Source organism: Raphanus sativus, chromosome 6 (assembly GCF_000801105.2).
Source record: "Raphanus sativus cultivar WK10039 chromosome 6, ASM80110v3, whole genome shotgun sequence".
Lineage (NCBI taxonomy): Eukaryota > Viridiplantae > Streptophyta > Magnoliopsida > Brassicales > Brassicaceae > Raphanus > Raphanus sativus.
In genome coordinates this window covers 10,862,956-10,877,151 of record NC_079516.1, presented here as the reverse complement: position 1 = coordinate 10,877,151, position 14,196 = coordinate 10,862,956, and the positions used below count along the sequence as shown (strand labels likewise).

Genomic DNA, 14,196 nt, shown 5'->3' with positions numbered 1-14,196 from the left:
CTCTAATCAATAGTCTGGCCATAAGTCCAAATTATAGGCGCGATTAATTCAGCTGGAATTATACAAAGAATAAGATATTTTTGACTGGTTTTTGCTACGTACCTTACTCTTTCCATCGATGTTTGAGCTCATAGAAATTTGAAGGATATTTTGGTCTTTTCAATTTTTTTGTCATTCTACCTTTGATACCAATTGTTGGTTTTTCTTTTCAACTCCACATCTATCTTTTAGTATGATTTTTTCTTCTTTGAACCCAAGAGATAAAGACTGCATGGATTTTTTTCCAAAAATCCTCATACTAATAAAAGTTAGAACTTTTTAGACACTAGACATTATTTCTCTAAATTTTTGATGTGGGATTTTGATTAGATGAAGAAGTTATTGAGTAATTAGTTTGAGAAAAAGAATTAGGTCCAACGAAGAGAAGTTTGAATGTGGCTATAGAAAGATATCATGTAGGTGAAGTTCTTACATTATCTCTCTCTAAATATATCAAGATGATACTCTAAGTTTTTTGAATGGATATATAAAATTCATATCAACTTCAGGTGCTCATTTTTTAAAAACTTTAACTAACGATGAAGAAGGGATGCAAAAGCAGGGGAAATCCTTATTCAAATTCAATGGGTAACATAACTATATTATTAAAACTGAAATACATTTATATATGTTTGGAAACATGATAAGTAGTATAAAAATATAATTTTGTTTGGAAATATAGATAGCAGTATATTAAAAAAAGATTAATGTACTTAAGTTATACTTAAGTTATTAAGAAAAATTGGAAGTTCATTATATTATAAGAGATTATCTATATGGATCAATTTTAAAATATATGAAAATTGTCCAATCTTATTATCTAAAACATCTTTTTCTAAAATAATCATAAAGCAAAATTTAAACTTTCTATACATATTTAAAATAAAAAAAATAATTTAAAATTGATTTATATCAAAAATACACATATATTCAAAATTTGATTTTTACTAAAATATTTTCAATGACCGTTAAATGTTTTCAATTTATATCAGAAAAAATACAATATAAATTATAATTTCAAATACCAACTTAAATTATGGTTTTTACATTTCACATATATATTATTAAAACCGAAGTACATTTCACATGGATATCAGTATAAGAAAAAGTATAATTTTTTTTGGAAACATAGATAACAGTATATTATTAAAAAGAGTAATGAGCTTAAGTTATTAAGAAAATTTGGAATTCTATTATATTATAAGAAAATATATATTTGGAACAGTTTTAAAATATATGAAAATGGTCCAATCTAATTACTTAAAAACATCTTTTGTATAAAATAATCATAAAACAAAATTATACATATATTCAAAATTTTATTTTTTAAAAAATATTTTTCATTAACCGTTATAAAAAATGTTTTCCATGAGGGTTAGGCTTCGGTCACAACTGTGACCTCGGTTGCTGTTCTTGTTAGCTCATTTTGTTGCTTAAGGAATGGATGTTTTCTATATGTCCTTGGAAGATGCAGGACATATCATCATTCACATAAAACAATCTATCACATAAAGCCAATAAATTAACTATAAAATTTTGATTAGAAGGACAAATAAGAACATTGCTTATTAAAAAAAATTGTTAACCAATGAGACCAGAAGATCCGAGATTGATGGTGATGGCACCAGGGTAGATGGAAGCGGAGTGGCTTGGCGATCAAAAGTAGAGAAGGTTACATTACGATCATTGACGAAGAGCGAGGAAGAAACTAGGAGAGATCGAAGAGTAATTTAGCCATGGAAGAAGAGAGAATGAGTTACGCGACGAAGAAAAGAATTGAGGGGTTAGGGTTAATCGGGGGAATTAGTATTTCGTCCTTTTAGTTGACAAAAAAAAAAAAAAAAAAGTATTTCGTCCTTTTTAGTCGACGAAAAATGTAAAAATTGATATATAATTTTCAGTTTAATCAATAATTCGATTTTATAGGGGTAATTTGGTATTAACATTATTTTATATCCTAATTCCCCGAAATCTAGTGATTAAGTTCTAATCAGACAAACTCAAGTTGAAAGTGTGTTTTTATCCAACTTTCTCTTTTATATTTCACATTAAATTTTAAAAATATATTATATGTAATTATTTATATGACGGTAAATATAAATACTATTAATTGTATGATTACTTATATGATGGTACTTATAAAAGCATAAAATACTTGAACTTTCAAAATAACATGGAACAAAACCAAAACAAATAATGAGAAATTATCTACTAAACCAGCTTGAAAATATACGAAAATAGCACAATCTAATTACCTAACAAATAACTAGCTTAAGTTGTTAAAAAAATTGGAAGTCCATTATATTATGAGAAACTATCTATCTGGATCAGTTTTAAAATATATGAAAATGGTCCAATCTAATTATCTAAAAACATCTTTTGTATAAAACAATCATAAAACAAAATTTAAAATATGTATACATATTTCAAATCAAAATAATAATTTAAAATTAATTATATAAAAATTGATTTAAAATATACATATACTCAAAACTTGATTTTACTAAATATTTTCCATTAACCATTATAAAAATATTTTCATATATATAATAAAAAGACAATACAAACCATAATTTCAAACACCAACTTAAATTATGGTTTTTATATTTCACATTAAGTTTAAAAAATATAATTTATGTGATTATTTATATGATGGTACATAATACTATTGATAATATGATTAATTATATGATGGTATATATAAAATACGATTAATTATACAACGACACATATATGATATATAATAGTGACATAAAAACAAATATAACATATTTTTGAAAAATACATCCGCGGACATCTTAAGATTGAGACATGAGACAAAACCTGATACAATATTAAGATGTTGACAGGTGGCAATCATCGGCAAAATTATTATGAGTTTTTAGACCGTTATGAAAGAAAGATAGAGAATAGAGACAACAAGTATAAACATAATTTGCATAGATTTTTCATATTCATTCAGAAAAGTTTATGTTGAATCTTTAAAACCTTGTCACAGTTCTGTAGACCCATGATTCATTTTTTTTGAAGATATTTCTCTATTCACGATCTTCTACGATTGGATTGCAGATTGTTGTCTCATGAACGAAAATTCGATTTAATAGTGATAGATAATTGCTATCAATGGTCGAAACAAGATCTCAGGCATTATTGAGAGGTGCATCTCGTGAGACGGAAGAGGTGATGAGTACTTGATTGATCAGATGATGTAGAGGTCTCAGTCACTGGAAGTGTCTGTATCGAAAATTGATTAGAACATCACATAGATTTTCTTTGTTTATGAAGAAAATGACCAACTTGAAAGCTCTGATGGATACTTCTATGAGTGGTGAACTGAATCGAGAGGCGAGTTCACCTATTCACTCGTTAACTCCAGATATTATACGGGAATACCATCAGACTTGTCTAACAGGTATACACAACAATGATACTGGAATGACTAGGTACTCGAAGATATATTTCCTTAGGTTTGAAGGAGAGAAGGTTCGAGAATGGTTATGTAAGGCTGAAGAGTCTTTCACATTGATAACAGTACCGAGGAATCAAAAGTAGGCATACGTTCTGTACATTTTGATGGTTTAGCGCTAACTTGGCATCATGCATTGGTCCACGAAGAACAAGGAAGAGGTATGTTGCGAACTGGCAGAACTATTATATACTTATCAAAGAACGTTTGGAGAAAGTCTTACAAAATCCAATTGAAAGTTGAAGGATTTAAAATAAACTATGAAGATAGTGGTGAGTACTATGCAAAGTTTGAGTTGATTGGCTCAAGAATTCACATGTCATGAGAAATGAGAAATGTAACAAGGATGACAAACCTTTGGTACATAGACTGTATGAGTAGAACACTTTCAGTAAATTAAATTTATGTCTATCAAACTGTCAAATGTTTAGAAAAGACAATGATGAATTGGTTTTAATCACTGGAGGACATGCATGTTTTAATTTTTCGTTCTTGGAATTTATATGTGAACTGCTGAGTATATTTTCTGGGTTCAATTTTTAAGCACTCCTTTCTTACTTGTTTCTTCCTAATCAAATAATCAAATTATCCAATCAACTAGAAGGTTAAATTTTAAATGAATATAAATTGATATTACCAAATATTTTAAAATCGAGTATGAGGTTTTAAGACAAACTAGATTCTGACCCGCCCTTAAAAAGGGCGGGTATATTTTTTGTTTTAAATTTAGTTTTTATATATGTGTTTTTGTGATTATATTCGTATGTTTCTTTGTAATCATATTTGTGTATAAATCAAAATATATATTATTAAATAACGGTAATTTAAAAATTGATCCGGTATACGTTCGGTTAAGGATGGGTTGCGGATCGAACCCGGCCCGCTGACCCGCTAATTCGCAGGTTTCAATTTTGTTCTGATCAAAAAATCTGACCCGTATAAACCGCAAACAAATAATTTTGTACCCGCTCCGCTTAATTTTGCGGTTTTCTGCGAGTTGTATTTTTTTAAACAATAATTCTTTAATATAATAATTGTAAAGATATATAAAAATATATTTATAATAAACCTTTTATCTATTATCAAAATTCATATTTTATTAAATAATAACAATTTAAAAATTGATACGGTATGCGCACGATTAAGGCTGGGTTGCAGGTCGAACTCACCCCGCTGATCTGCCAACCTGCGGGTTTTCAATTTTGTTTTGTTAAAAAATATGACCCGCACAATCCGCAAACAAATAATTTTGTACTCGCACCTACTCTGCTTAATTTTGTGGTTATTTGCGGGTTATATATATTTTAAAATCATTATTTAATTTAATTATTATAAAATATATTTATATTAAAAACTTATACATGATTTAAATTTTAAATTAATATTTTTAAATTACTATATTTTTTAGTAAAATATCTAATTTTTACTTTTATTTTTTAAATACTTTGCGGGTCGACTGGTAGCCACGATCCAAAATCCACCAACCCACATTCACCCGCATAAAATACTCATAACCCATATCCGCAAATCGATTTTTCAAATAGTTGGACCAAACTTATGATCCATTCTTAAAAGGATAGATATATTTTTGTTTTATATTTTTAAGAAATATATTTGTTTTAATTTGAAAGTGTGGTATATTCTTTGTTTTACTTTTTTGAGAAATTTAATTTTTATATTTGTATTATTTTTGTAATCATATTTGTATTTAATATTAGTTTAATATAATTTTTGATTACTATATTAAATATCTCAAATTGTATAATTATACATTTGTACCACATACATATAAGAAATTATTTTAAAATAAATTTCTAAAATTTTCAATACATTAGAAAAATATACGTGATGGTTACAGAAATGTATATGTATATTAAAAAGGTGTAGCAGAAAAAACATATACGTGGTACAAAGTTTTAAAAACATTTAACAGGTTTGTGGGGCCACAACATACGTGGTGGTTACGGAAATTTCGAAACAATTATTAATCTAGTATATTAGAAAAGTATGTAATGCTTTATATGTAGTGAGAAATGGAAAATAATAGATGGACATAACTTATATCAATTAGTCATGTCGAAGAATTAATAGAATAGATGCCAACTGTAGTAGTTTCGACCAAATAAAATACCAGATAAATATTTCTAAAACATGAACCTGTCAACCTTTGATATTAAGGCAATCGTCTGTATCATCTCTATAAAACCCTAATACTTTCATATTCTATACACGCCTTTTAATTTCTACAGAATTTACTAATAAAATGTTTAAAGATCCGCTTGCATGGAGGATAAAATATGTAATTTCAAATAGAAATTTTGTTGAATTAAAAATATCTTATATAGAAGACAAACAACACTAAGGGATTTTGTTTAAAGATGTTTCTCTATTCACGATCTTCTACGTTTGGATTGTGGATTGTTGTTTCCTGAATGAATTTTTTGTTTAAAAGTGATAGATTGTCGCTATCAATGGTATCAGATACATTCTATTCTCAGAGAGTTTCACCGGAATCAATGGCGGAAACGAGTTCTCAGGAATTATTAAAAGGTGAAGCTCGCGAGACGGAAGAGGTAATGAGTACTCATTTTTATCTGATGAAGGAGAGGACTCAGGCACTGGAACTGTCGATACCGAAAATTGATCAGAACATCACATATATTTTTTGCGCTTATGAAGAAAATTACCAATACGAAAGCTCTGATGGTTACTTCTACAAGTGGTGAACCGAATCGAGAGGCGACTTCACCAATTCACTCGTTCACTCAAGGTATTAAAAGGGAACACCATAAGACTAGTCTAACAGGTATACACAACAACGAGAATGGAATGATTAGGTTATCGAAGATAGATTTCCCTAGATTTGATGGAGAGAACGTCAATGAATGGTATGTAAGGCTGAACAGTTATTTCACATTGATAACATTCCTGAGGAATCAAAAATAGGCATATATTCTATACATTTCTATGGTTTTGCTTTGACTTGGCATCATGCATTAGTGCAGGAAGAAGAAGGAAGAGATATGTTACGAATTGGCAGATCTATTAGATACTTATCAAAGAATGTTTTGAGGAGGTCTTAGACAATCCAATTGCAAAGTTGAAGGATTTAAAAGAAACTGAAGGTATTGATGAGTACCATGTGAAGTTTGAGTTGATTCGTTCAAGAATTCACAAGTCGTGAGAAATGAGAAAAGCAACAAAGACGTCAAACCTTTGGTATTGAGATTTTATGAATATAACACGATTAATAAATCAAAAACAATTTATGTCTATCAAACTGTCAAATACTTAGAAAAGAAAATGATAATCAATTGGTTTCAATCATTTAATCACTGGAGGACTTGCATGCTTTAACTTTTCGTTCGTGAAAATTATATGCAAACTGTTGAGCATATTTTCTGGGTTTAAATTTTAAACACATCTTTCATAAACTATTTCTTCCTAATAAAATAATCCAATCAACTAGAAGGTCAAACTCTAAATTAATATAAAATTGATAAAACTAAGAAATTTAAAATAGAGTATGAGATTTTAAGACAAATGCCAATTGTAGTTGTTTCGACCAAATAAAATATAGGATAAATATTTCAAAAACATCAACTTGGAAACCTTTGAGATTAAAGGAACCGCCGGTATCATCTATATAAGACCCTAATAATTTCATATTTTATACACATACTTTATAATTCGTACATAATTTACTAATAATAAAAAGTGTATTAATCCCGCTTGCATGGGGGAGAAAATATATAATTTTGAATAGATTTTTTTCAAATAGTTTTTTTTGTTAAATTAAAATAGATCCTATATGGAATACCAACAACACCAGAAGAATTTTTTATTCTGGATCGAAACTAATAAATCATAATACATTAGTTTGAAGACTCAAACTTGATGCAATAAAAATAACAGAAATTTACACCAAAAAGAAGACAAGAGATGTCAAATCAAAAAATAATTCACTGGAAATCCTTTTAGACAAAGTAAACATAAGCTGGCTGCCATTAGTGTCTGCCTTGATGGATATGCTTTAAAACCGGTGGTTGTCTTCCATCCAAGGAAAACCTGTTTGCTCACCAATTTTCATCATTTCTTCAACGAATCCTTGTTCCAGATTTTGATTTTTATTTTGACTGTAAGATTCATCCTGAGACAATCGAAAATATATTGTTTTGATATTGGCTATGATTTAAACAAATATATGGATGTAATCATAATCTCTAACCTGATACATAACCGGTATATATACTTCTTGGTTGCTTCTTGTTGAGGGAATACTTGTAACCAAATTTTCATGCGGTACATCACTATAGTATGAAGAGATTACGGATTGCAACATTTTGGTTAGTTCAGAAGATCTAGGTGTTTTGGAGACCAGAAAGGAAGAGGAACCTGCTTCAGCAATAGAGGTTTGTGCTATGTTCATGTCCAGAGCCATTGAGGAAGACTGGCCGATTTCAAAATTTGGATTGTTTAAGGTTTGGTTCTTATGATGAACAAGCTCCTTGAGATATTTATCAATGAAGCTACACAACTCCGAACGATCATCATTTTTTAAACTCAAATCTTTCATGTTCCCACTGAGAAAAGCGAACATGAGTTCCCTCATGTATTTCTCCTTGTTTTGGGCATTCTGTTTCTGTCTTTTCGTCCTGGCTTTTTCGGTCATCTGATGGAGAAATTCTTCATGGTTCACCGATCTACATGTCTTCTTCTTCTCTGAAAACTTTTCAAACTTCTCTAATATGCTTTTCACCTCTGAGTGTGATGGCCATACCTCTGGAATTGGGTTGGATTGATTGTAGATGAATGCACACGTATCAACGTCGCAAAGAACATGGAGCTCATGGAGTTTCTGCATCAATTCATTCTTCCTTAAGTTGAAAGTTGCTTCCCTCTCTGTGCCATCAGTAATATAAGTTATGTCCATCTTTTTCTTCCCCATAACGATTGTATGATTTTTTTTCTTATTATTGTTTGTGTATTATGTTTTGCTAAGGTAAAATACATTTTATATAGTAGTCAAAGACTCCAAATAATTTTACTAGAAATGCTATGTGTCTAATTAGTGATTTTTTATTAATTATAATAGTTAGCTAATGCTTACTCATCCTACAAGATATGTACTAATTTATTGGTGTTAACAAGTGTCAGTTGGTGAAGAATATCTACACTTTGTAAACTATGTACATTATTTGTCAAAAAAACCACCGTTTAAATATGATATAAAATATTTTTGTTTCTTTCTAGAGATTTTCATGCCTTTTTTATAAATATGATTTTTTTTTGGGGCGGGGGGTGGTTTGGTGTTTGAACTATAATAATAATAGTCCAACTAAATTTTGACATGCGCTTCGAAATCACGTGATATTTTATGATGAAAAAGAATTTATTAACAATTTTACAAATATTTTGTTAATTTATAAGAATTTTGTCTATTTAAAACATTTTGTTATTTGAATAAACATTTTAAAACCGACCAAGATTCTTTGGAGAAGCAGTAAGTCCGGTGATCTGATATGCAATCTCGTTTGAATTTTAATAAATATCTATTTTTTAAATCTTATAAACCCTGCAGAGAAAACGCTACAATATGAAGCTAACCGATTGACCGATGACGGGTATGTAATCTAATATAATATAATTCTTTTTTGCAGAATTTAAAATTTGTTTCAATGGTTGCATCTATATTATTAAAAGGAAAACATTCTGTAAATATCTACTTAAACAAAATTGTTATACTCTTTTATTAACTGATATTGTTTTGGTCTTACCTTAAATTTTTCTAACTGTAGAATAGTACTAATACTGTTACTGTTTCATATACATTTAATTGTGTAACGCGTTAAAAAAAAATCTTTTCAAAATATGTTGACATTGTAGCAATGACTTTTGTGCCCGTGAGTTCAAAAAAAATCTACATATTCTTTATTAATTATTTATATTATATAACCAAAGTTTATAATTACATTTCTCAACACATATACTCTTTCATTATCTTCCATTATACCTATCCATTTTATTCATTAAAAATATCTAATTCAAAGTAATTAGTTCAAAATATTCCAGTATTATTCATTTTGTACTAAAATTCATCATCGTGGGTGATAATATATTTAGATTCAAATATATTGACTCAGTTATACCAAATAGATGCATAAATTTATTTATGGAATTTTAAAATATATTTGATTGGCAGCGATTTACTAAGAATTGTACATCAAATTTATTTTTAGAATGTTATTCTACAAATAACATGATTTTGAAATTTCAAAACTAACATATATTTTTATAGATTTTATACAATATTCCATAAACTCGATTTTAAAATCTATACTATCTAAAAAGTACATATAGCATAGTAAGAGTTTCTCTTTGGATTAGCTATGAAGCACGGGAAATATGTTTAGGTGCCGTACCGGTACCGGAAACATTTCAGAGACAGGTACTTAACGGAGACATCACTGGTACGGCAAGGAGACATTTCTCCTCCCTCTCTCTCTCTATATATTTCGAGCTATTCTACATGTACAGAAAAAATAGAATAGTATTTGGATACATGCGAAATAAACCTATGCGCATCAAGGAGAGAAAGGTCATTTAATAGTTTAACAGTTTCCAAGGCACTTAAACCTATGCGAAATAAAGAGTTATTTTCATTATAGGGCAGTTTTAAGTTTTTAATTACATAACGAGGTAGTTTATGCTATTAAGGTATTTTTTCTAACTATTTCTCTTTTTCTTAAATAAACTAGTCTGCAACTAATTCTTTATTAACCAATTTAACATCTGTTTTTTCGGCGACAATGAATCACATATATTTCTATAAAATAAAATAAAGTGGGTCCATGTACCTTCTTCTTCATTTTTTTCTATTCAGTTCTTTATTCTTCTTTTTGTAAAGTGAATATTGTTTTTCCAAAAGATTTTTTCCAGAAAATATGTTCATAATCAGTATCTTTATTATTCAATCTATCTTTTGAGATCTGTGAAGGTATAGTTCTGAAATATATATTAGATGTCCAACATGTTGTAAAGTTGTGTACATTCGTTAATGTACATGTGTACATTAAAGGTTGGTGATCTATTTCAACGTGTGTATAAATGTGTATAATCGTGGTCGTGTACACATGTGTACAATCGTGGTTATATACATGTGTACAACTGTGGTTATGTACAATATTATATATTTATAATGTACAGATATGTTCGAAACATGCTTATTGCACATCAATTACAAGGTGTACATGAAAATTGTGGTGTACACCTATTTTCATGTACACCATATTCAGTTTGACTTGATCTATTTTATTATGTATTTTGATTTTTAGTAAGCAAACGTCAATTCACCTACTCGTGTACAACTTCTTCACATATACTAATTCATTTTCTAAGTACACGTGGACATGTCACAAAGTGTACACAAAATAACTAACAAACTTCTTGATTACTCATTCCAGTACTTCTTCGTAATTGCACAATAATCCTTGTTTTTATTGCTTTCATTTTTACCTCCAAAATTTCAAAGCTAATAAAATGTAGTTTATGCTAATAGAGTTTCTTTTCTTGTGTGTCACATTTACGCCGATATATGTACATGTTTACTTGTGTGTATGTGTATATGTTTACTTGTGTACATGTGCACATATGTATATTATTGAACTGATATACAAATAGAATATAAGATTAATATATAATTTTGTTTGATTTGTGTGGTTTCTTAACCTTGTACGAATGTGTATATATATGTTCACATGTGTATATGTATATAGTTTTTAAGCAATGTACAAGTAGAATACGACACTGGATTATGAGGTTTAGATATATATATATACATTACATTCAAATTGTATATGTGTACACCTTTCCATGTACATCCCGAACTGAAGTTAATGTACACATTTTATATACATTACATTCAAATTGTACATGTGTACACCCTTCTATTTATACCCCGAACTGAAGTTAATGTACAACATTTTTATATATAGTTAATTACAATATATATATATATATATAATATTTATATATATATAAATGTGTACATTAACTTCAGTTCGGGGTGTACGTGGAAGAGTGTACACATGTACAATTTGAATGTAATGTACACACGATTTTATTAATTTGCATAATTCGAAATGACCTTATCTCTTTCCTTAGCTATTGTCGTCCAAAAACCTTAATCTCCGTCTATCTCGTTATTTTCACGATTCTTTATATTTTCAACTTATTTTTTTGATGTATTTTTACCCAGATGTGATAGTTTTCAATCCTAAATCATGGATTTGATCTTAAAAAGCACGATCCGAGATGGAGCGGTCATGGGCTTGAGATCTGGGAAAAAAAAAAGAAGACGTTAGGATAAAAATCTGAAAAAAAGTTATGTTGTATGAGATCTGGAAAAAAAGAAGATAAATATATTAGATAAAATCAAAGAGGGAGAGAGAAAGACATTAGGACACAAAAGCCTTTAAAATTTTAGTTGGTCAACTTTGTAGTTAGTTAACTTAATTTAGTTTGAAAATAGATAGAAAGTGAGATTAGTTAAAAGAAACTGCTCTAGTAGCAAAAACTGTCTCATAGTGTTATAAAAAAACATGAAACTGGCTTTCAGTGTAATTGTTTCCGAAATAAACCTATGCCGCATCAAATGTTAACAGTTTCCAAGGCACTTAGATTTATGTAGGGCTGGGCAAAAGATCCGAATCCGAAAATCGAACCGAACCGATCCAAAAAAGTAACACCGAACCCGAACCGAAATTGATTAAATATATCGAACGGGTTCAAAATTTTGTATTTAAAAAATCGAAACCGAACCCGATCCAACCGAAATATTTTGGATACCCGAATGTATCCGAAATAAATTTATATACTAAATATATACATTTTTTATATATTATGTATATTAAAATATTAAAAAATATAACATACCTTTAAGTTTTCCAAAATACTCGGAAAATATATGCAAATAGTCAAAAGTAAATGTTTAAAAATAGCTAAAGTATACTGAAAACACCAAAATAGTTAAATATTTATTGATTCTTTATCCAAATATTCAAAGAAAACTAATTTATATGTTAAATTAAAGTATTTTGACATATATGCTATAAATATTTATATGTAATATATTATCTTTTTATAGATTTTGAAAATTTAAAGTATATAATGAATTTTGAAAACTTAAAAACATTTTAAATGGGGTTATCCGAACCCGAACCGAACCCGCAAAGATCCGAACCAAACCCGAACCAAAATTTAGAAATATCCGAATGGAGCTGAAATCTTTGACCCCGAAAACCCGAAACCCGAATGGACTGAACCGAAACTCGAATGGGTACCCCGAACGCCCAGTCCTAGATTTATGGCAGAAATACTGGCAAACTTTCCTATTTTATAGGCAGCAATAAATCATTTAATAGCCATTTTAAATGAATATATTTTAGCATTTCAAAAGCCTTTAAGTATATTAACTCATATCAAATGAAATAGTTATAAATAAAATTATATTTAATTTTTGTTATGTGTTTATAAACTTTGTTATGAAAAAAAATTGTAATATGTTGTTCATGTCAGGTACTATTGATAAAACTGGTAAAACTTCATATAACATATCAGTCATGTTTTGATATTAGTACAACTGGTACAACTGTACCAAGTGATTCTGGTACAACTGGAACAACCATGTTCTTTATACCATGAAACAAATAGTAGTATAACTAGTACAACTCCTCAGTTTCATAATTTGAAATATCCCAGAAGGTATTTAGTACATAAAATAATTCAAATGAACGAATTCATAGGTGTTTAGAATGGGTTGTCTTCTGTTATAAAGAGTTTTGACAAAAAAATTGGAAATTTATTACACCATCACATATTTTGCTTTATATACCTTATAGTTTTTAAAGTTTGTTTACATGTTAGGCCACATTATTTCTAAAACATACATCGGACGTAATTTTAAAATATTTATACATCCGTAATATTTGGGTTACTCTAGGTAAATCTAAACAAGTGGTACAACTGTACAACCGATAAAATCATAATTTTTGTTTGGTACAACTCATGTTTTCATTTTTTCTCCAAAAATACAACTATGTGTAATCTGGTACAACTGGTTTACTGGTAGAACTATATGCTGGTACAACTATGAGTTATTTAAGCATAGAAATTTGATTAAACAAGTAAACAAACATAAAAATATAATGTATCATGTAAATTTATTAGGATGGTGTATTAGTTGTTAAAAGATTACAAAACTTAAATAAATTAGAACAAAATTGTAGTGACCAAGCTTTTTCTTTTCTAATAGTGGTTGGTTTTATTCAATTTTGTTGAACCAAACCGGTTTGATTTTGTTTAGTTACAATTAACAAAAACCCTTTATTTTCTTTTGATCAAACCGATTTATATATAATGTATGCATCTCTCTCTCTACGCTAACCTAGCTGCATCTATTTTTTTTTTTAACGGAAAAACATCCTAAAAACTCAATGGTTTGCATGTCTATATTACTCGATTGAGAGCTCTTGGTAATTATAAAAGACGAGTCATAATTCGAGCATCAGATCTGTTCAAGATAGATTTAAAATATTGAACCATTCCGAAGGTAGCAACAACGATCCATCGATATAATCCCACATTAAAAACAAAATAAAAATCTAAAATTTTCAGATCTTATATGATCAGAA

General features: G+C 28.7%; 1 protein-coding gene across 1 annotated transcript; it reads right to left on the bottom strand.

Annotated features, from left to right (window-relative positions):
* Positions 1-7,349: 7,349 nt before the first annotated feature.
* LOC108809969 (agamous-like MADS-box protein AGL80) lies at positions 7,350-8,507 on the bottom strand. Its single transcript, XM_018582100.2, has 2 exons — positions 7,734-8,507; positions 7,350-7,655 (listed from the first exon to the last, which is right to left on the bottom strand). Exons 1-2 carry the CDS (start codon positions 8,451-8,453, stop codon positions 7,539-7,541), a joined length of 837 nt encoding a protein of 278 aa, XP_018437602.2. The 5' UTR covers positions 8,454-8,507; the 3' UTR covers positions 7,350-7,538.
* Between the last annotated feature and the right edge of the window lie 5,689 nt (positions 8,508-14,196).